Raw genomic sequence first — 24644 nt, 5'->3', positions numbered from 1 at the left:
ACATCACGAGATTTGTATAGTCGACTCATTAATTGGAAGATTGCAGTTAAAGCTCTACGCAGATGTCGCCACTGCATGATGATGATAATGTTCACAGGCTGCAGGTAGGAAATTTATGAAAATTTAATTAAAACTGGAAAACAACCTTTGAATTGTGGAGGAAAAAGTTATTCCTATCAGACTGATGTGCATCTTTGACTTGTCCAGATGGATTTTCATACGATTAATTTAATTTCATGACACCGTCTATGCTATATCGAACATAATGCAGCTCATACACATTTACAACTGCGCCACACACAGTACAAGCTGCTATTCGACTTGTACGTCAACCTGTTGGCCAACCTATTTAAAATAAACGCGATGTTTGTGCGTGAGGTTGGCGTTGTTATAGCAATTCGTTTATTATTCAATTCAAACCTGGATCGAGTATCTACGATAATGCTGCTGATTGGGTCTGCTTGTTTTCTGACGGCAAACGTCAGTTTGCTCGTTTGTTTTTAAAACCTAGCTAAGGTTAAGGTTCGCACTGACAAAAAGTTCGGTTCCGCACAAAAGTTCGCGGTTCCAACCCCGATAATAAACGAATTCGCTATAAAACTCCGCCCAACCATAATTCAAAACGCTTTAATTTTACTTCAACCGATTAATCAACTGTTAATTTTGCCTTGCAGCCACTCGATGCAATCGAGCATCAACCCAACCTGCTTGTCAACCAGATTGCGGTGTGTATGGGGCACATAAGATGTAAACAAAAGCAAGCTTCCTAAATTGCTCAAAATAAGGATGATTTTCTACTATAGTATCAATGGTATCACTGTGAAAACCAGAGGCGTTTCGTGACTAAAAGTTCTAGGGAAAAGTAGAGCAGAAAGAAAGTCATCACTTATTAGCATAAGCATCGAACAAGTTGCACAATATCGTAGGTGGTACGAATTCAAAATATTAAGAGCAAGACGGATATCTATTACTGGACAGATAGTAAGTAGTAAATAATTACTATCTCCCAGATAAAGACATATCCCGCTCCAACAGTTAAGGATTGTCCTGACCACGTCCTTACAACTGGTAGGGCTAGGAAAGGTATGTTAGTCCAACATTTACTTAAGAGAGATGCAGAGAACTCTACGACCCCTCATAAATGTCTCGGGAATTTAGGAATTATGTTAGTAGGGAAGGTAAGCCATAGGATACACCCAGTCAGTGTTGCTGGCAAATTGATTTATTTGATTTGATAAGGCTCAAACAAATTAACTTTACAGAGCCGAGGATTCTCGGTCACTATACAATACATCTTAAAATGTCGACTTTATCTTCCGCTATCCAAAAAGCCTCCTCCATCAGAACTGGAGCTGTTTCCAGTGGCAGTTTCACCAACGGGGGTCAGAGCGCTTCTATTGCAGCAATGGACGTAAAACGTGGTCAGCACTCACACACTCATCACTAAACGGTTGCTTTCCAAAGTCGACGACGCATCGACCGAAAGAACTGCTGATGAAGAACAATAAGGAGGACCACACAATGGTTGCTGCCGGGAAAACAGACGATCGCGTGGCACACATCGAGAGTGGCACACATCGAGAGTGGCACACATCGAGAGTGGCACACATCGAGAGTGGCACACATCGAGAGTGGCCTGCACCGAAAATAGTTTTCATGTAGCTTCCATTGGAAACGGAAATGATTTTTATCCATAAACAAAAATAATGGAATTCATCTGTATTTCACATAACATTTATGCGATCACGTTAATTTTATATGATTTTTCATATGAGTGTCATCGGCGTAAGAGAGGTGACACAGTCGGAAGAAGTGTTAGTTTGTTTACTAAAATGAGCCGCCCATTTTGTTATGGCAAGTTTTGCTATAAGAAATGCTCCTCGTGTTTATTAGCGAAATTCACATCAAAGATTGATTAATTGCGTAGGAAATCAGTATGGCACGGCATTTGTGACCAGCATACACCTTCCGGTCGTATGAAACAGATCTAAAACTGTCCAAACCCGCAGATAAAAATTTTTGTTTTGAGTGTCTGTATGGAAAAATAGTGAACTTTTCGTGAACATTAACGGCAAAGAACTCACCAACACTGGGAGACCGTGAGTTCCTGCCCACAAACATTTCGGGTCTGCTTCTGTCGACACCCGAGTGAACACTGTTGCTGGCAAATGTAGATTTTTTTAAATTTTGAAATTGCTAGAGCGTCTGCTGGAAGATAAGGTTGCTGAAATAAAATGTAGATATAACATGGTGAACTCACCATCGTTGTCACACCCGTAGCACGGACAAACATACGTAACACTTAGTCCTGGATAATTGTTCAGGCATTTAACGGCTGATTTGAATATTATCATTTCTGCGAACTGCTCACCACAGCGCTGGCATCGAATAACTTTGACGTTTCTATATATTATGTTTACGTTGCATCGTTGCATGCAACATTGTTTCCGACTTAGCGAGCTAGCTTATTTTCCGCGAGAAGTTCGAGAGATGTCGCTACTGACGTCTTGTTCTATGAGGTACAATGTTTCCAAGAAAAGCTTATTCAAAGAGTTACGTCTGTTCGTCTGTGCTCGTAGCTAATTACACAAAAGGAAGGAATTATGTTGTGTTTTATATATTTTTTTTATTGATTGAGGGTAAATCCACGGGAGTGAAAATAATTTTATTACCTCTTCTCGCGTAGGCACAAAACTTCTATGTATTTTCAACTTGAATCATAATCAATTACAAATTTCAACAATAAATCATTATTCAAATGGAAGCTGTAAAGTTAAAAGATTATATAATAATATGTCATCTATTAAATGGTACCGTAAAACGGGGTAGCTTTGATAGTATAATATAAAGATTAAATTTACTCGCTGCGCTTTTTCCAAATTAGAAACATTGATTCCATATTGTAGCTTAGGGTATTTCCGTTGATATCGTATATATTTTTTATATAGTATTGCGCATTTCACACCAAATTGGACTAATAAGCGCGTTTTCACATATTAAAAAGTGTGATAAAACTGCAAGTTTACGTCTAATCGTCTTGGTGTCTTCGGTGCACTTATTCCTTATGATGCAAGCAATAAGTGCTCCGAATTTGACGGAAACGTGCACTTTTATCACACTTTTTGCATTTTTGGGACAGTCCAGTTTCAGATGCAATCAGCAATATGTGTTACATATTTTACAAACATTTTATAAAACAATTTTCGTGTTTTTCGCCTGTTTGAAAAAACACTCAAACCATCGCATATGAAATGTATTTCCGATATAGCCATCACAAATTCAATGTTGCATTCTTATGAAGTCTTCTGATTATATACTCATTCAAAGTTTCATATTAAAATAACTAAATTGATTGAATTTCACTATTTTTTTTTCTACATTTATCGAGCATTATCAAAGTAACCCCAAATCAAAAAACTGAAGTACGGTCACAAAACTAAAAACATAGTGCAAATGCTTTAATTTTCGTTCAACATATTCCTAACGAATCAACTCTTGTGGATCATCAGTACTTGTTTTAAAAATATAAAATTTGAAAAACATTAATTGCTGTAAAAAATATTTAGAATATACTTTAAAAAACTATCAATGTTACCCCGTTTTACGGTACATTAAATGTTAATAATGGAAAGGTCTCACCATCCAAAAAATCCAATGTTTCCAGTAATCCCGTCCAGTTGGTTGCAAGCTAGTGATATTGGAACGATCGTGGCATCCGAATCATCTCAAGGATCGCACCAAGTTATGGTGCTAATGTTTAATTTGTTTTTGTATAATTTCAGGTGTTAAGGTGGTTCGCTGCCTCTGGATAGTGGGTTTGACGGTGTTTCAGCAAGAATAATATTGAGACATACGGAAATGCAACAAACGTGTCAAATTAACTGCATTGGTAACGAAAACACAGAGGAGCGTACACCTGATGTCACACACTAAGGTGATGGTAATAAGGTCGGTGATAATATGACATTTACACAAAAGCGGAGATCAAATCAGATTTGTTATTTATTTGTTATTTTATTTTATTTACATCAACAGGCTGGATGAAGCCCCAATGATTTAAACCTTATCAACTATGGTAAAAAAAAATACATTCAAGCATGGTCATCACATAAAAAAAAACATTAAAAAAACGTATATCTTATAGTCAATATCTTAACTCCTGCCGGCAAAAACAGAAGAAAACTTTCGACGAAGCGCATCACGGGAGAGATGAAAGTCGAAAACAGATGCAACTCTGTTGAATGTTCTCTGCAGTCCGCAAATCGCACCGTACGCTCCATAGTTTGTGCGACGTAGAGGCAGTCTTAGCATAAGGTTATTACGAAGCGGTCGGGGTTGAACATTCAGGTCAATTTGCCTCAGGATAGCCTCACAATCTGTCCTTCCTTGTAGGATATCGGCCACGGTAAGGGCTCTGTTTGTGTCTCTTCTAGTCCGGAGAAGTTCTAGGTCGATAAGTTGACAACGACTTTCGTAGCTTGGTAATCGAAACGGATCGTTCCAAGGCAATCTACGCAACGCAAAACGAAGAAAACGACGTTGAACAGATTCAATTCTCTCGGCACCGTTGTTGTAGTTTGGGTTCCAAACCGCTGAACAATACTCAAGCGTCGATCGAACAAGCGAACAATAGAGAGATTTTAGACAGTAGATATCAGTGAAGTTTTTAGCTATCCTAAAAATGAACCCTAAAGTTCTTGACGCCTTATCAACAACATATGCAATGTGTTGCTTGAATGAAAGCTGCGAATCCAAGATCACACCCAAGTCTTTCACCTGATTCACGCGTTCGATTGTCGAGCCCAGCAGGTCATAGCTAAATATTATCGGTTGTTGTTTTCGTGAGAACGTAATAGCGGAGCATTTGGCTGGGTTCACTACCATTCTGTTTAACCTGCACCAACTAGCGAATACATTCAGTTGACGTTGAAGAAAGTGGCAGTCAGCAATGGAGCAGATTCGTAGGAAGATTTTGAGGTCATCTGCATATGATAACCGAGGAGCTTCGATGACCAGATGCACGTCGTTGAAGTACAGTATAAAAATTAACGGTCCCATGTGGCTTCCCTGAGGTATACCTGATGTGGCGAAGAAGCTAGCTGATCTGCAATCTCCTATGGCAACTTTTAGTTGCCGACCGGTAAGATATGATCGAAACCAACTCAGAAGATTACCGCATACACCGAGCCTGCCGAGTTTAGCAATCGCAATTGCATGGTTCAACTTGTCGAATGCTGCGGATAGGTCTGAATAAATAACGTCCGTTTGAACCCGATCCGACATGCTTTCGGTTATATACGATGTGAGACACAGCAGATTGGTAGTTGTAGAGCGGCCGACAGTAAACCCATGCTGATCAGCACTCAAATACTGCTTGCAATGGGACAGCAACGGTTCCATAATCACTAGCTCGAATAGCTTCGAAACGGCACTTAACGATGTAATTCCTCGATAGTTATCCACAGCTCGTTTCCTTCCTTTTTTGTGGACGGGAAACATGTGCGCAAATTTCCAGCAAGATGGAAATATGCCACCTGAGAGAGACATTCGGAACAGGCGAAGAAGCGGAATTAACAAGCTAGCAATATGTCTCTTCAAAAATACAGATGGAACTCCATCAGGTCCAGGATTGAAGGATGACTTGAGCAGAGTCGCGGCCTTAGAAATCATTTCTGCATTAACATCAATTGCACCCAGCGTTTGATCGTTTACTGGAACGTTCCTGGCAGCCAGGTTAATATGGTCGTCAGTTAGTGTCTCATTAGTGAATACACTGGAAAACTTTTCGGAAAAAAGGTGGCATATATCCTGAACAGTGGCAGCAACTTCTCCGTTGAATTCCATAGACGATGGGAGGCCAGATTCCCTGCGTTGCTCGTTCGCGTAGTTCCAAAAGGATTTCGGGTGTAGCTTAAGTTTGCGCTGGATGCCTCGTTGGAAATTTGAAAAGCATTCACGACTGACTCGCTGGTACATGTGATTCAGCCTCACATAATGTAGTTTCAGAGGAAGCGTGCGATACTTCGTAAATCTTCTCAATGCTGCTCTCTTGATTGACTTCAACCTACGTAGCTCTCTCGTCTGCCAGGGAGGGTGAGACACTTTGTGGTGAGTTCTTTTCGGGGCGTGTCTGTCAATGACATATGCCAAGACATGTGAAAAGGTTTGCGCTGCAGCCTCAACGTCATCTGGATCAAGGATGTTCTCCCATACCATGCTAGACAATACATCTATGATGCTACGGTGGTCAGCTTTACGGAAGTCATAAGAAACCGTAGCAGTATAGTCGCCAAAATCACGCACGAGTTTGTCCTCAACAGTGACAATTAGAGGAGGGTGATGTGGAACTAGCTTAGTTAGTGCACAGGGAGCCGAGGAAATTGATGGAGCCCTGTCCTGTGTGCTCACGAAGCAGAGGTCCAAACTACGACCATTTTCATTAACTACATGGTTAATTTGAGAAAGCGTCGCTGCGCTGTAGTTGTCGAGAAGGCTAATAGCTCCTGCGTGAAATGTAGAGCTATCAGGATCTGGATACAGGAATCCGCTATGAGATGGACTCCACGAAACGCCTGGCAGATTGAAGTCACCAAAAATGAATATCTCATCAACTGGAGTGGAAACTGTGAAAACTGACCGACAGTGAGTATCGATGAGTTCATTGTCGCGGACTCGATCAGGTGGAATGTACAGAGCGCATAAAAATAGTGTGCGATCACCCAGATTGATGGCTGTCCAAACCTGCTCCACATTGTTCCATGAATCGTTCTCGATGGCCTTTGCCTCCAACCCGCTACGGATAGCTACAAGGACACCTCCACCAGTAGATTTACGGCTGTTGTTAGGATTCCGATCGCAACGAAAGACCTCGTAGTCAGGACCGAAGACTTGACTGGAAAGCGTTCGATAATCGAGCCACGTTTCGCACAGGACAATAATATCGTAGCAACGATCCGATACAGCTAGGCGGTACTCTTCAACATCAGAATTCATTCCACCGGCGTTTTGGTAGAATATCACGACGTCCTGCTTGCGGCAAGGAATCGAACGACTGCTCTCCCTGGAAATCACAGATACATCAGGCAATAACTGACCATCATCAAGTCTCATTGGATACTCGCCATAGTGAGTGGGTTGGAAGACCCCCTCTCCGCATCCGACAGCAGGTCCGGAACGACTATGATGAACGAAGGCTGCTGATGGCAGGACTGAGACGGAGGGATTGGGGGCTTCCATGGGGCTTTCTACGGCGCGTTCCGGGTTTCCAGGATTAGGAGTTACAGAGGCATCATCACAATGACTAACATAGTTAGAATTGCTGAAAATTTGATCGGCATCAGGCAGTGAATAGTTAATATATTGATTGTACTTGCTTGTAGAGGCAAGGTGGAAGACTCCTGATTCATATCCAGCCACAGGTCCAGGACGACTATGCAGAACGCTGGCGGGAATCGGCACGACTGGGCTGGAGTAACCAGGAGCTTCCAAAGAGCGGTCTATTGTGCGTCCCGGAGATGAATTAGGATTGTTCGAACAGTAAAGCGGATGTTGTGAATGGGCAGTATCAGAAGTGCTTCTCAACTGGAAACAGCCGGCAGGTGCTTGAAGCGTTGCACTGGAACACGGAACCTGATCAGGCAAATGACTGTAACTAATGTATGCATACTTGCCTGAAGACGATGCTTGGGAGACCCCACCACCGAACTCGACCGCAGGGCCAGAACGACTCTGATGGCAGGAAATAGAACGACTTTGATGGCGGGAAACAGCTAGCGCGACTGGATCGAGTGGTTCGAGGTCTCCCATAATGCGACAGGCATTGCGTTCTGGTCTACAGCGCTCCGATTCACAACGCAAAATCCAATTCTGAATCAGCAGACTGGGTCTAGTCCGGAAATGGGAGTTGAGAACTCGGAAGGTCCCGTAATAGGAGAGATCGTGATGGTAGGCGTGTTCAAACGAGGCAACCACATGTTTTTTGAACCGTCTTCAAATTCACGGAACAAAATTCCTTTCGGCCATGTATCCGATCTAAGAGCAGCTTCGCGTAGTTTGGGATCCATTCCGACTTTGTACGAGATGAAGCTCATACGGCTGATGTCGGATCCTTTTTTGACTAGCGGCACAACCTTAATCGGATCTTCGCATTGTACACAACCTTTCACCAGCTTCTCGATTGATTCCGATTTCACGCTAGGATGAATACGAGAAAGGTACAGCCAAAACAGCTCGGTGGGTTCAGGGACAGTAAGGACCTCGGTAAAGGCATTGTCACCTGTTACTGCTTTAGAACCACCAACAAGTGGTTTGCCTGTGAGCGAGCCTTCATCGCGGCGCCGTTTTAATGGCGGTTGACGCATGAAATCAGAGTTTGTCGGAGTTGTCAATGCGATTCGTTTTGATAGCTGAGCGATCTGCTGTTCTTGCTTAGCCATTTCCTTCCTAAGCTCCGCGTGTGCGATTTCCTGTCTCTCGGTGATAGAATTAATCACACTGCCAAACGACGAGACGGCAGTTTTGAATCGAGCACATTTCATCAGCTTCGCGCACTCGTTACACATCCAAAACAGGTTCGGGCTAGTATGGACAATGTTCAGAAAAGCCTTATTCAGCTTTGTGCCGCCACACTTTAGGTGAATCATCCTGTCGCAAAAAGCCATGCAGGAGACGGATTCTTCATCGCCTTTAACTGGCTTAGCGCATTGGTCACAGGCGGAAGTCATGCTGACTCAGTTTCCAAAAGTGATTTAGAAACAGCGGTGGAGATGCTCTAATACGCAAAGAGGAATTGGATTCTCGAGATCGCCCAATGCTAGTCATGTACAATATGTCCGATTGGATAATGTTTTCACTGTTTTCACAACACAAAATATGCTCTAATTGGCCGATTATCGTAACGAACTACACTTTCCACTAACAACCAGTACAATATTACAAGTATACCGAACGGAAAAACACGAAAAACGATAGCCCGTGTGATAAAAAAATGACAAAATTTAGCAGCGCAAAATCACGACGTTGTGAATAACAACAACTCTCATGTATGTGTTGATCAACGTACCAAAATTCGAAACTTCGATTAAAACGTGGAATCTGTGCAGCACCAGTGGAGAACACTCAAAAGCTGCAGTTCTCATCAACCGCTGCCTGCGGTATATAACTTGTGGCTGGTGGCCTCACAAATGGATCTCAGATGTAAATGTAATCAGAAGCCGATAGTAATAGAAACGAAGTCTGCAGGCAAGCGTTTGATTATGAATTAAATCCGCCAGAACATCGCAGCAAAGGCAAATACTAAGGCGGCGGAGCATCAACAAGGAAATTAAGCAAGCCGATAGGAATTTGACCTGGGCCCAGGTCAAGCAGCTGCCCAGAATGGAAATCTTTCACGTTGGCACTGTGCACCTCTGGAGGTTCCCAGGTATTTGAGTACGATGACGATGGACGTTGCCCCTTGGAACAGAATGAAAGCGAACAAACCTGATGTTGCACAACAAGCCAGCGTCTTTTTTTATTTCGTTTCAGCAAAACAACAACATCCTCTATCTCTCTTCTTTATTCTTTTAATCTCTTACTATCCCTAATCGGACGCTAGTGGGACCAAAAAGCCTGCTAGTGAAAGGAAAGTCGTTATGCTATACGGTCTAGGGCCACGACTAAATTTCCGTAGGTTCATGCCTGGCTTAAGTGCAGATCGGTAGGCAGCAGCCAGCCAGGGTGTGAACTGAGCAATAACAATAACAATAACAAAAAAAATCTATCAATAATGTTATTAACAATTTAAACCATTGAGAATTACTGTTCTTCCAGCAAAATGATTGGCATTACGCTATGCTGGATAATCAGTATACATTTCTGGTTTTACAGCAAAGTGCAAAGTGCTGACTTTGGGCGATGACAAATAATCAAGAGACTGGCAACTCTTCCATTTTCTCTATGAGACAGGTACAATCGCGTCATCTGCCGTTAAAAGGTAAATGCTTCGAATGGATTTGATAGCAAAGATTACATCCTCAGAAGAAGGATTTGTATGTTTGCTCATTTTTCTATGCGTTGTTTCCACTCACTCAAGCGCAGCGACATTGTATCGGTCGCTTGGATTCTGGCTAAGTTGCCAGTCTTCTTGATTTGTTGTCTTCGCTTTGGGCCTACTTGCTGGTCGTCCAACAAACAGTATTTTGCTGGATGGATTGCTGAACTTCCAGCTCGGCAAAATCCAGCAAAATATTGCTGGTTTCCAGCAATAAAAAATGGGTGTGTATACGGGCGTGTTTGCCATACAGAAAACTTTTTATTTGATTTTGTGTGGGGGATTGGTTTCGGGTGTGGAAGGGCATATGAGTGATAAGGTGAAGTTTACGTTAGGATAAAGTTGAAACATTCACAGATGTATCACGTCAGTTTGAGAAGTACTTCACTTCGCAACCGATGAACTCTCATATTACCATGCAGGCGCCGTGGGTTGGCAGGGTCCAATATGGGACAGCTTGATGTTTATTGCTGATAGTACAGTTAAAACTGTATTTTTAGCTTTATCTCTTTATATTCTTTGGTGTTTCCTAGCAGATAATCATGTTGGTGTTCGCTCATTCTATACCATTGAGCTGTCCATAGTTAGGCGTTGTTGAATTTGTGGTACTTGTACAACATTTTATAAGCCTTTTTTATAAGTTCGTTGCGTGCTCCGGAGATGGCACAAGAACTAATGTTTTCAGTGTTATTATTTTGAAAATATAGATGAAAACGATTAAAAAATAATTTCTAAGTATTGCATGCGGAAAACGGTCCAACCCTTCATGAGTTTGAATTACACTATTTAATTTCTTATTTTTTTTTAAATTAGCAGAACAACAGTTGTTACTGTTTTTTAAAGAAATAACCATGATTAGAAACATAATGGACAGTGATATTGAAATAATTTGCCAGATTCCGATTATTCTACCGCATTCCTCAATTACCAATATAAATCCAACTTATCGACTTACACTGACTCGCTTTCGCAAACCTTATCAAGCGGTGGCGGTGACCACCTTATCACCTTCCTCGTTGGTAGCCGTTACCTCCTTGGTTTCCTCCTGCTTTGGTGCCGGTGGTTCATCGTCCACCCGGTACGTGATGTATGCCGGAGCCTTCGGTGGACTCCATTCGGGGATAATCTTTTCGTGCAACCGCCAGACTCCATATTCATTTGAAAGATGCTTTTCAAACACAACATACTCCAGACAATCCTTCTCGACGATTTCGCTGCCATGCATCAACCGGCCAAAGCGATCATAAATTGCCAAGATCTGTTGGGTGTGGAACCGTACCGTTACCTGACCAAAAATGTTATCCTTGCTGATAACATCGGTGCACCGGGCATGAACGACCCGTGGAGCTTCCAGCGACTTAATAAATTTCCAATTTATAGTTTTATCATGAACGTTGTGCATTAGTTCTGGGTATGCTCTCTCTGTAACGATTTCCCGTAGTTTGTACTTGTTCTTCTCTATCAACAAGCTATGCGCTTGAACGTAGATATCCTGCGCTTGAGCCGCAAACTCCGGAGGCTCGAAATCGTCATCAAAACTACGGATCTTCCGGATAGCCATCATAGATTTGGTTTTTTTCTCCAGCTGTTCAAACTTTTGCTTAGCACCTTCCTTCGAAACGGCAGACAATTTTCCATCGCCTTCCGGAGGAACGTATCCTTCAAAAACACCACCGGTACAGCTGATATGGAAAGGACGCTCTAGCCACGGTCGCGGTGGCAGAATTCCACGTTCCTTCATTCTAGTCTTTATCTGTTCCTGGCTAAGATCCTCAGCCCGCTCGTTTAGGTTCGGGATATCCACTTTCACATATTTTTCTTTACGCAATCGTTTCCATTTGGGTTCAAAATGTTTGGTGCGGCGATGACGAACCTGCTGCTGCTGTTGTATGATAACATTTTGCAGACAGGGAGCCAGGAAACCCGATTGTGGAAGCTAAAAAACAATAAAGATTTATTTTCGAAACAGTTAAAAGTGGAAAAATATTGATATAAATACCTGCAGAAATTTCAATCCAATGCGGCTGATTACTGTAATCGATGCCATGATTTTGGGCGAGAAAATCCCGTGTTTCGTTTTCTTTTGACAGCTGACTGCTAATTTTTTGATGGGAACTTCGACACTGCTACGGGAACTGTCATTAAGCGAACCGGTACAGTTTCGAAATCAATTTACGAAAGCTTCAGGGTTGTGTGCTAATGTTATAATATACACACGTACAGCAAAAAAAAAATGTAATATCGATCAATGTAATTCAAGCTACACAGAAAAAAAAGTTGTTGAATATTACATCCAAACTGCTGCAACCAGGTCAATCCATCGGTTGTGTAATATAACCACAGACAAACAGACATAACACATTGAATATTTCTCACTGTAAAACATCGTCGCTAAAAAATTACCGCCATCTGTTGAGTACACTGTGGTGGGTAGTACGCTGAACAGATGGCGGTAGTGTGTAAACGTCAAACGCAAGGGAAATGACTACGCGCGCCACAGGTGGCGGTACTACCAACTACGATACTTTTAAATTTACCGTTAAATGCTTGTTCGATGAACTACTTGCGAGTGTTATGTCTGTTTGTCTGTGATATAACGTTGTACGATGTAGGGGAATTTACGTATTCCCGTCTATCTATGCAGCGTCTGCACTTCTACTAGCATTTTTTCAGCGCCACGCACATATATGATGTGTCTGTTTGTTTACATTCATCTGCTGCTTGCTTCTCTATCCATTCCAATCGACAGAATTTTTCAAAACGTTTTGAAAGCGTTTTTACAACGCTCCAAACTTCTCAGGTGAGTGTGACTATTGTCGGCAGCCTCTTTTTCTTCGGCAACCTTCCCATTAGAACTGCGTGTTAACCAGCTGTTCTATTATCGGCAACTCGAAATCAACCCGATTTTGTAGTGCGTAAGCTTTATTTGAAGAAAAATGTAGCATTACTGGATTGCTCGATCGTTCAAATATAATCAGATTGAAGCTGAAAGGCTAAACAATCGTTTGGACACATTCAGGGAAGTGCGTTGATGGGAAAACATAGTGAAATTAACGTTTAAATTTTGGTTGCCGAAAACAGTCAATGGGTGCCGAAGCCAACATTTACCCTACATCGATTTTGCGAACAAAATTACATCCATTGATGTAATATTTGATGGACAACAGAGTGGACAGGCGGACACTTCAGGCACCCAACAGGCAACGGAATACCGGGCGGAATCCGGACAATGCGTTTCGTGATATAACAAGAAAAACTTTCACACGCGGGACCGTATACGATTAGACACGTCTTTATTCATTCGTTTCGGTTACAGACTGATTGGTATGAGAATGATGTTCTGCTTTCGCTCTGTTCCTCTCCAGTTACCAGAGATGCGGTGCAGTGACGGCGTTGGGATAAACGTCGCCCCCACTGTATAGCTGACACTCCTCCTCGACGTCACGGAGCCGATGCCACCCGGTCATGGGCACTGACCAACCCCATTGCTTCGACGAATCGTTGCTGCTTCATTGCACCTAGCGGTTTGGTTAGAATGTCCGCGACCATCTCCTCCGTCGGACAATATCGGAGAGTGACCACACCTTTATCGACCAAGTCCTTGGTGTAGTGTACACGGGTATCGATGTGCTTGGATCTTCTAGACTTGCGGTCGGTCTCCACGAAAACGATGCAGCTACGATTATCCTCCATAACTGTAGTCGGCTCTGCTTGGTGTTCTCCCATCTCCTCCAACAGTTGCCTCAGCCAAACTAACTCACGGCACGCTTCAGACAGGGCCATATATTCGGCTTCCATGCTGGACAAAGAGACGCTCGTCTGTTTCCGACTCGCCCAGCAGATCGTAGCTTTTCCCAGCTGGAACAGGTAGCCGGAATTTGACTTCCGGTCAGAAGGGTCCCCACTCCAATCCGCGTCGCAGTATCCGACGAGAACTAGCTGCTCACCATTCGTAGCAGACAGCTTCAACTTGCAGTCAGCCGTTTTCAGCAAGTATCGGACGACGCGCTTCAGTTCGACCCAGTCGGTCTCCGTTGGGCTGCTGATCTGCCTGCTCAAGATGGATACGCTTGCGGCTATATCCGGTCTGCTGTTCACTGCGATATAGAGTAGTGCGCCTACCAGACTGTGGTAGCGCTCGTTCGTATCTAGAGGCCGGCTGTTTACCCGGCTACGGTAGTATCCTGGGTCAAGCGGGATGCTCGAACCTCTCGCGTCTTGTAGGCCGAATCGTTGAGCGAGTGCACGGATGAATACGTTCTGGTCCAGGCTGAAATATCCATCTTGGTCCCGGGTCACTCGAACGCCCAGAAACTGATTAACTTCACCTAACAACGTCAATGAGATCTTCCTCTTCAACTGGTCCTCGATAATCCTAATCTCCTCCTGAACCGTACTCGCCACGATCATGTCGTCAACATATATCAATAGGTAGATGACGTTGCCATTGGACAACTCCTTGACGTAAAGGCATGGATCTGACACCGACTGTGTGAAACCGAGCTCTCTCAACATCGCACTGATTGTCTCATTCCACACACGTGCGGCCTGTTTCAGGCCGTAAAGGCTTCGCTGCAGTCGACACACGAATTTCTCCTTCCCAGGAACGACGAATCCCTTCGGCTGCATCATATACACCTCTTCCTTGAGCGTTCCGTGAAGATAAGCGCTCTTTACGTCGAGGTGATGAACGGACATCTTCCGATGCCCGGCGACCGCCAGGAGAGTCCTCAAAGTTGTCTGAGTTGCCACCGGAGCGAAAACGGCATCATAATCCACTCCGAATTTTTGCGAGAATCCTCTCGCTACTAGTCGAGCCTTGAATCGAGAGATGTTGCCGATGTTGTCATGCTTCTTCCGATACACCCACTTGCAGCTGATTGGAGTACGACCGGCTGGCAGTTCGACAAGCTTCCATGTTTGGTTTTCCATCAGCGACCGGTATTCTTCCGCCATAGCTTCCTTCCATAATCCTTGCTCGGCGCCCGACACTGCTTCTTCGTAGGTCGCTGGCTCCTCCTGCGCCTGCATCGCAACGCAGACGACGTAGTCTTCCAAACGCTTTGGCAAGACACCTCGGGTGCTCCGCTTCTGCCTTTGTTGGGTCGCTTCCGTTTGGTCGGGCTGTGCCTGTTCATCATCCCCGGAGAAGTATTCCTCATCATCATCTTCCGGATCCCTTGGCGATTCTGGATTTAGTGCTTCAACTTGCTTCTGCGATTGGCTGCTCGAGGCCTCCACCTCTACAAGATCCTCTTCGGTTGGAGGCAAACCATCCGACACTGGTTTCTCCTCCTGAAGCTCCACAAAACGAGCATCGCGACTAATGGTGATTCCGTTTGTATCCGTATCGAGGAATCTATAGGCCTTCCTGTCACTGCAGTAACCCACGAACAGTAACTTCTTAGCCTTGCTATCTAACTTCGACCGTTTAACCTCTGGGATGTGAACAAATGCAGGGCAACCGAACACTTTCAGGTGCGACAGTGATGGTTTCCTGCCGAACCACCTTTCATAAGGCGTCGTATCGACAGCGCGGGATGGCAACCTATTCTGCAAGTAGGCAGCAGTGGCCACCGCCTCCCCCCAGTACTTTTTGTCAAGATCTGCATCAAGAAGCATACAGGTGGCCATTTCTTGTAGGGAGCGATTCTTACGCTCCGCCACTCCATTCTGCTGGGGAGAGTAGGCCGCGGTGTACTGCGCTTGAATGCCCTCTAGCTCATAATACCGTTTCAGCTCGTGTCCGGTATACTCACCCCCGCCATCTGATCTAATAACACATGGAGCCCGACCAAACATGTTCTTGACGTGCGCGACAAATCTCTTAATGCAATCAGTTACATCGCTCTTCCGCTTCAGCAGACACACGACAGTGTATCTACTAAAATCATCAATGATTGTCATTAAATAGCGGGCACCCCCGGGCGTGACGTTTACCATCGGTCCACACACATCAGTGTGAATGACGTCGAGAACACGTTGGGTACGATTAACCGCGATTTTGGGAAATGGAATTCTACATGATTTACCTTCTAGGCAAGGTTGACAAACCTGCCGGATCCCGCAATCCTGAACCTTGAAGTTTTCAGATAGCTCCTTCCTCCGGATCTCATCCAACGCCGCTGGATCCCGATGACCTAGCCGACGGTGCCAGGTATGCTGGCAATTCTGCAGGTGCCGAGCCTCCTTGCCCAGCCGAGCTTCCTCTGCAATCTTCAACGCGAACAGACTGCCGCGGGGTTCCGCCACAGCCACCACTTTGCCTCCCGCGGACAAAATTTCACACCGCGAACCACAGAATTCCACTTTCAGTCCATTTTTCACGAGTTTTCTCACCGATATGAGTCCACTGTCCAATGAGGGCACGTATAGGACGTCTTTGAACGGAATATCCACCAAACGGTTGTCTCCATTCACACACTTTACTGTGCCATTTCCGAGTCCACCGGACATCGTCTCTGACCCGTCGGCCAAGAACACTTTCACTCGCACACTCGTGTCCAGTTCATTGAAGAATGACCGATCGTTCGTCATGTGGCTGGAACACCCACTATCAACGATCCAAGGTCCACTGCACTTGGTTCCAGCCACAAAACATATCGCCAACTCACTTTCTTCAGCCTGTTTGGCCCTCGCACCACCGGACTTAGCTTTCGAATCACGCTTCACATCACTACCGCCCGGGCCACCTTTTGGCTGCTGTGGACAATTTCGCTGAAAATGTCCCGATTTACCGCACCGATAGCACACTTTCTCATTTTTCTTCTTGCTGTGCATCTTCATCGCCGATTCACCGGAGCTCCCCGACCGTTCGCATCGACGCTGATGCTCGTCGATCAGTTTTTGCTTAACCAGCTCCATAGTCTGGTCGGCGTCCGGTCTCCCTTCGAGGGCGGTGACCAAACTGCCATAGGACTCCGGTAGGCTACGGTAGATCATGGCGATTTTAAGCGGCATCTCCATCTCCTGGCCGGCGCACGCCAGCTTATCGAACAGCTCTTCAAGTTCATACAGGTGCTTCTCAATATTGTCCCCTTCGTTCATATTTAAACTGCAGATACGACGAAGCAAGGACACACGTGACGTCATCGACGTCTTTTCGTGGAATTCTTTTAACTTGTTCCACGCGCCCACTGCCGAATCAACACCACGCAATAAATTTAGCTGGCTGTCCTCAACGGCTAGGACAATCATCGCCATAGCTTTTTCATCACTGGTTGTCCACTCAGGTGTGACCGGCTCTGGCTTTTCGTCTTTAATAACACTCCAGAGTTCTTCGCGCTTCAAGTACATTTCCATGCGCATCTTCCACACAGGGAAATTTTGATTGTTCAGGCGAGCGAACAGGAATTTATCACCCATTTTCTTCTCCGACCGACACACGCGACGAGAATGAAAAACGTCAGGCCCTTTCCACCTGTTACGCTAGGAAAACAAAAAATCTTCCCGCCTTCGGAACACACCAACGACTACGCCAAAGGAAAAAACGCGCACCACCAGAGTCAGAGTCAGCTCAGCACCAAATTGCACACGCACACTACTACAGTCGTGCGCCCCGCAGCTTGAACAAAATGCTGCCACCGAAAGAACTGTACCGAGCCACCGAAACCACGCCGAAACTTTTCGTGCACTAATGTCTTCCGCAAAGCACTTTTCGTCCCACAAAATACTTTTCCTTTTTCACTATCTCTGGGCCCATAACCTGATGGACAACAGAGTGGACAGGCGGACACTTCAGGCACCCAACAGGCAACGGAATACCGGGCGGAATCCGGACAATGCGTTTCGTGATATAACAAGAAAAACTTTCACACGCGGGACCGTATACGATTAGACACGTCTTTATTCATTCGTTTCGGTTACAGACTGATTGGTATGAGAATGATGTTCTGCTTTCGCTCTGTTCCTCTCCAGTTACCAGAGATGCGGTGCAGTGACGGCGTTGGGATAAACGTCGCCCCCACTGTATAGCTGACAATATTGTATCTGCTTTTTGCTATTACATCATTATTTCATACATCAGCTTGAATTACATTGATCGATATTACATTTTTTTTGCTGTGTAATAAAGATTAGTGACGTTTAACGCACGCACACTAGCGGGTGCACCGGCGTGTATTGCGCGTTTCACACCAAATTGAACTAATAAGCGCGTTTTCACTTATTAAAAAGTGTGATAAAACTGCAAGTTTAGGTCTAATCGTCTTGGTGTCTTCGGTGCACTTATTTCTTATGATGCAAGCAATAAGTGCTCCGAAGACATCAAAACGATTTGACGGAAATGTGCACTTTTATCACACTTTTTGCATTTTTGGGACAGTCCAGTTTCAGATGCAATTAGCAATAAAATTGTTTATTATTTTCCTCTGGCTAACCTAAAAAATTTATGAAATTACATCTGCCAAAATGAGTTTGACAGCGATTTGTTATGTATTTTCCTCGGATTTTCACTAACACGTTCTCACATATCGCACCAATACAACCAGACGTGAAAATCTCTATATGAAATAATGATGTAATATAGCAAAGAGCAGATACAATTGGGTTCTTTAATGGTATTGAGGTAAATGCATATTCGTAATCTGCATTAAAAATGGAACCCAAACCAAAAATTTCAGTAATTTTGGTACACTCGAACTATTTTAAATAAGTACGATTACATTTGCAAAAATCACCTTATTCGTGCCCCTCGGTGTCACTTTGTATGGGAGCGAGCTGTCAGTTTAGTGTCAAACAGTGAAGTTATTATTTTGCTTTGAATCTTGATTTAAAAATCGAGATGAGAGTGTGTGGGTTCGAAAAAAATATCGCTGTGCTCAGAAGCTCTTTCAGATGATATATAAAAACGGATATATTTTTCAAAATTAAAGAACCCAATTCTACATCAATGGGCTACAAAATGGTGAGTTGACAACCTGGAAGGAGCGGAATACCTAGCCCTGGTCCTCACAAGTTCCTACTGTAAATAAAGCTAAATAATAATAATAATAAGTTCCTACTTCACGCCTCCCCGAGTCATATGATAACAAAAGACTACCAACTAAGGCTGTGAACCATTTGCCGAGTTAAATTTAACTCGTGGTTAAAAGTGACATTTCGAAAGTTATTTTCTATGTTCGAAAATCCCCGTTCTGTCGATCGACCGGTTTTTGAGCCACAGTTGTCAAAATTTAACTTCTTGTCTGTCAGAAATAACCATGCTCGGATAGCAGGGTTAATCGATAACTTTCCATCTGTCAAATTTTAACCAAAAGTTAAAATAATCCACCAAATGGTTCAGAGCCTAAAACATTGACACAGCTGGCTGGGTGGCGTAGCCTGGGCAATGTTGCCAGTCCGGCAATAGCGAAGTGAAGAGGTGCGACACGAACACTGGCGCGGTAAGCATAGTACGGTCACAGAAAAACAGACATAACACTCGTAAGTTGTTCATCGAACAAGCATTTAACGGTTAATTTAAAAGTATCGTAGTTGGTAATACCGCCACCTGTGGCACGCATAGTCATTTTCCTTGCGTTTGACGTTTACACACTACCGCCATCTGTTCAGCGTACTACCCACCATAGTGTACTCAACAGATGGCGCTAATGTTTCAGCGACTATGTTTTGCAGTGAGAAATATTCAATGTGTTATGTCTGTTTGTCTGTGGTACGGTGATAGAGGAAATGCTTCACCAAACTCGAGCGTCTGTTCACCATGGAGGTGCGGCTCAAAACAGCGTCTGTTCTCCATGTTAGGAGCGGCTGATCACCGTCCTAGCACAAACGAAGTGACAGACGGCTAACTGGCGAAGAAATCCATTAAAATAATGTGGTTCACTGTAATATAATTTTCTTGGAAGCTTGTGCCATCATCCACCAGATGGGTTAGTTTTTTTGTTTTGATTTGAACAAAGTTGATTTTGTGTACAATGATTCTTTGACAGTGTGCAAAGAGTGCGTATCATTTTGTCATTTTTTTATGCATTTCAGTTTTGAGTAGAGTGAAAGAGATAGAACCAAAACATTCTAATACATTTGGTGAAAATGCTAGTACAATCCAGTAGTAGTGTCAACAATCAATACGAAACTAACGATTTTAAATTGGCTCACCCCTTTAGTAGCCTATTGGTCCCAAGCAAACGATTAACGTACCCTATTCTAGTTGAAATTCTATTACTACACTATGTTTGTTTTGATTCGCTATGAAAGTTTGACAGATAACATCAGGGGTGTGTGGATTCATGCAGAACATGCAGGGGTGAGTGAAATAGCTTGGGACTGCTTGGGACCGTTGTTCTGGTACTGAGTGAGCCAAAAATAATAATGATTTTCTTCGGGACCCAGTGGTCTTAGAGTTACCTCTATGGTAGTGTTGCCATGTGGTACAATCCAGTAGTAGCGGTGTTGCCATGTGGTACACTGAAAAATTGAAATAGCAGGTTAGTCACCAAAGTTTTCGAGCCGCTCCGTCTGTCACTTCGTTTGTGGTCCTAGTGCCAGCGTGGGACTCTAAACAGAGCTGTGCACGATGGTCCCCCGGTGAGACAGGGGGTTGGGCCTGCCCGCGACGAAATAAGGACTACGATTGGAAACTCGGAACATGCAACCAACAATCAATACGAAACTAACGATTTTAAATTGGCTCACCACTTTAGTAGCCTATTGGTCCCAAGCAAACGATTAACGTACCCTATTCTAGTTGAAATTCTATTACTACACTATGTTTGTTTTGATTCGCTATGAAAGTTTGACAGATAACATCAGGGGTGTGTGGATTCATGCAGAACATGCAGGGGTGAGTGAAATAGCTTGGGACTGCTTGGGACCGTTGTTCTGGTACTGAGTGAGCCAAAAATAATAATGATTTTCTTCGGGACCCAGTGGTCTTAGAGTTACCTCTATGATGGAACTGCAAATCGCTCGGCTTCCCGGGTTGCGATAGGTTATTCTATGACGAACTTCAACCACGCAACTTCAAAGTCGTAGCACTGCAGGAACTTTGCAGGACGGGACAAAAGGTATGGAAAAGCGGGCATCGAGCGGCTACTTTCTACCAGAGCTGTGGCACCACCAACGAGCTGGGAACCGGCTTTGTAGTGCTGGGTAAGATGCGCCAACGCGTGATTGGTTGGCAGCCGATCAACGCGAGGATGTGCAAGTTGAGAATTAAGGGCCGATTCTTCAACTACAGCATCATCAACGTGCACTGCCCACACGAAGGGAGACCCGACGACGAGAAAGAAGCGTTTTATGCGCAGCTGGAGCTGGTGTACGACGGCTGTTCGCAACGGGACGTCAAAATCGTCATCGGTGACATGAACGCTCAGGTACACACAAAAAAAATCATTTCTAAAATAAAAAATAAAACCATTGGTCAAATTAAAAGTTTTCGTTGGTTCTTTTTGGTAGAAAGTCCGAAGCATTCAGAATAAAAATGTGTAGCCTGTCAAATCAAAAGTTAAGCCCCTCGTTAATTTTAAAAGTTGAAGCTTTCGATTCAAATTGTAGAACTGTCAAATGAAAAACCAATGCTTTTAAAATAAAGTACAAACTGTTTCAAATAAAAAAGGTTTTTTTTATCATGACAATATATGTTTTAGCTCAAATTTGAAATATTATCAGGTTAGTAGTTTTCAAGATTAAAGACAAATACCCTTACTCATATTTGCACCATTTATAAAAATTGTCTTTATTCATATACTTTGTATAGAAAATGAAAATACATCATTGTTTTTGAGACCAGTGCAGATTTCGTCCGAGTCCTAGGATTCAAATGCCATCAACACCGATGAAAGAACACCACCTGCCACTGGTAACGACCACCACCTGAACTAGATCACTAACGGTCCAGGATAATTCATACATCATTGTGTTGTTGTTCAGCCGCTCTACATCTACATACCATCGGCTGTCAGATTCCGGAATGATGGGTTTGGTGCAATGTTACGGGGTTTTTTGTGCGGATTGTATTTTATTAAAAGAGAGACGCTTTACACTGTTACGGGATTTATGGCCGATGATGACAGTGATGTATACGGTGACAAGCAGGAACCACCTGACAGAAACGCTTGTTTGCCAAGAGTTAGCGGACTGATCAATGTAGCTACAATGTAAAAATAAATTTAATCGATCCTAAGAAAAACAATAATCCAACTCACCTATCATTCGCTGTTGTAGCGGTGGAATCACAATCAAGTACCACTGTACCACAAACGAAGTGACAGATGACTAACTGGCGAAGAAATCCATTTAAATAATGTGCTTCACTGTAATAGAATTTTTCTTGGAAGCTGGTGCCATCATCCACCAGATGGGTTAGTTTTTTGTTTTGATTTGAACAAAGTTGATTTTGTGTACAATGATTCTTTGACAGTGTGCAAAGCACAAACGAAGTGACAGACGGAGCGACTCGAAAACTTTGGTGACTAACCTGCTATTGCAATTTTCCAGTGTACCACACCACTACTACTGGACTACGAAACTAACGATTTTAAATTGGCTCACCACTTTAGTAGCCTATTGGTCCCAAGCAAACGATAAACGTATCCTATTCTAGTTGAAATTCTATTACTACACTATGTTTGTTTTGATTCGCTATGAAAGTTTGACAAATAACATCAGGGGTGTGTGGATTCATAGAGTTCTCTACCACCATTAGTATTAGCAACAATCAATACGAAACTAACGATTTTAAATTGGCTCACCACTTTAGTAGCCTATTGGTCCCAAGCAAACGATTAACGTACCCTATTCTAGTTGAAATTCTATTACTACACTATGTTTGTTTTGATTCGCTATGAAAGTTTGACAGATAACATCAGGGGTGTGTGGATTCATGCAGAACATGCAGTGGTGAGTGAAATAGCTTGGGACTGCTTGGGACCGCTGTTCTGGTACTGAGTGAGCCAAAAATAATAATGATTTTCTTCGGGACCCAGTGGTCTTAGAGTTACCTCTATGATGATACCACAAACGAAGTGACAGACGGAGCGGCTCGAAAACTTTGGTGACTAACCTGCTATTGCAATTTTATAGTGTACCACATGGCAACACCACTACTACTGGATTGTACCACATGGCAACACTACTACTAGATTGAACTAGCATTTTCACCAAATGTACTAGAATGTTTTGGTTCTATCTCTTTCACTCTACTCAAAACTGCAATGCATAAAAAAATGACAAAATGATACGCACTCTTTGCACACTGTCAAAGAATCATTGTACACAAAATCAACTTTGTTCAAATCAAAACAATAAAACTAACCCATCTGGTGGATGATGGCACAAGCTTCCAAGAAAATTCTATTACAGTGAACCACAGTATTTAAATGGATTTCTTCGCCAGTTAGTCGTCTGTCACTTCGTTTGTGATGATACTCTATGCCAAGGGAAGTCGAGAAAATTTCCAACCCGAAAGATTCCCTCGACCGGACCGGGAATCGAACCCGCCGCCTCCGGCTTGATAATACCGTGCCTTTACTGACTAGGCTATGATGCCTACCAAGTACGGGAGACAATGTATAGACCGGCAATCGGGACAAACAGCATGCATGCCATATCGAACGACAACGGCCAACGATGCGTGAACTTTGCAGCCTCTCGAGGAATGGTAGTTCGAAGTACCTTTTTCCCCCGCAAGGATATTCACAAAACTACCTGGAAATCACCTGACCAACACACAGAAAACCAAATGGATCACGTTCTAATCGACGGGAAATTCTTCTCCGACATTATCAACGTCAACGTTATCGATTTCAAATCCGCATACGACACAATCGATCGAGATCAGCTATGCCTATGGCAGATTATGCACGTACGGAATCCGTCTGTAATTTAGCTAAATTTTAGTGTATCAAGCATGTTATATCGTAAATTTGATAGTTTTCTCAAAATGGAGGGGGTTGTAGAGATATTCAGGTAGGGTAACTCTAAATTTTCGGGTTCGTGTCGGGTACGAGTATACGAAGAAAATATTTTTGAGTTCGGATCGGGTAAGGGGTATATTTGGGTACGGGTAGCATCGAGGGGCACGCAAAAACTTCAACTCCGGCACAGGAAGCAGCCGTAATTAAATTAATTCCATTAATTACAGGGATCAGGTCGGGTTCGGGTTCTTGAAATTTTTATGAATTGGTTACGGGTTTGGTTCGGGTATTCAAATGTCTATATCCGACCATCTTTATGGGATTGTTTGTAAATGTGCTCAGACGTGGTCAAAACATCATACTCTGGCTCTGGAATTTCCACATCATTCCGGCGCGTTTATTATTATACCTGAACAATTTGAATGAATTTTCATTCTCACTAGCTCTAATCCTTGAGCCCGAATGAGTTCCTTCGTTAGAGCAACCGTAACGGTACGCTGCTAAACTCATTTTAGCAGCCCTCATCATAGCGCAGCTACCGTATCGGGGGTTGCCATACGAGTAACTAAAATAGCAGTCGGCTTCTCGGTGAGAAGCGCGTTACCAAATTTAGCAGCGCGATAGCAGCGCGGGAGAAAGGTTGCTATTCGTAGAATTGTCAAAATGCTCACTACCGGTACGGACTACGGCGAGTAAATTGATAACCGCGATAGGAGCGACCGGTGTGGAGAAGAGTGACTAAACTAAAATGAGAGCGCTGT

The 24644-nt window shown here is 43.6% G+C and overlaps 2 protein-coding genes across 2 annotated transcripts; both read right to left on the bottom strand.

The window, feature by feature from the left end:
* Positions 1-7871: 7871 nt before the first annotated feature.
* On the bottom strand, positions 7872-8642 carry LOC135715469 (uncharacterized). The gene has a single exon (XM_065238740.1). The coding sequence runs from the start codon at positions 8640-8642 to the stop codon at positions 7872-7874; it is 771 nt and encodes a 256-aa protein (XP_065094812.1).
* Positions 8643-10933: 2291 nt separating this feature from the next.
* Positions 10934-12129, bottom strand: mRpL45 (mitochondrial ribosomal protein L45). Its single transcript, XM_065238743.1, has 2 exons — positions 12030-12129; positions 10934-11966 (listed from the first exon to the last, which is right to left on the bottom strand). The coding sequence occupies exons 1-2, from the start codon at positions 12075-12077 to the stop codon at positions 11010-11012; spliced, it is 1005 nt and encodes a 334-aa protein (XP_065094815.1). The 5' UTR covers positions 12078-12129; the 3' UTR covers positions 10934-11009.
* Positions 12130-24644: the final 12515 nt, after the last annotated feature.

This window comes from Ochlerotatus camptorhynchus, unplaced genomic scaffold, assembly GCF_037179485.1.
Source record: "Ochlerotatus camptorhynchus isolate MF236.1 unplaced genomic scaffold, CSIRO-AGI_Acam_v1.1 ptg000928l, whole genome shotgun sequence".
Classification (NCBI taxonomy): domain Eukaryota; kingdom Metazoa; phylum Arthropoda; class Insecta; order Diptera; family Culicidae; genus Ochlerotatus; species Ochlerotatus camptorhynchus.
This window is presented reverse-complemented; position numbering and strand designations above follow the sequence as displayed.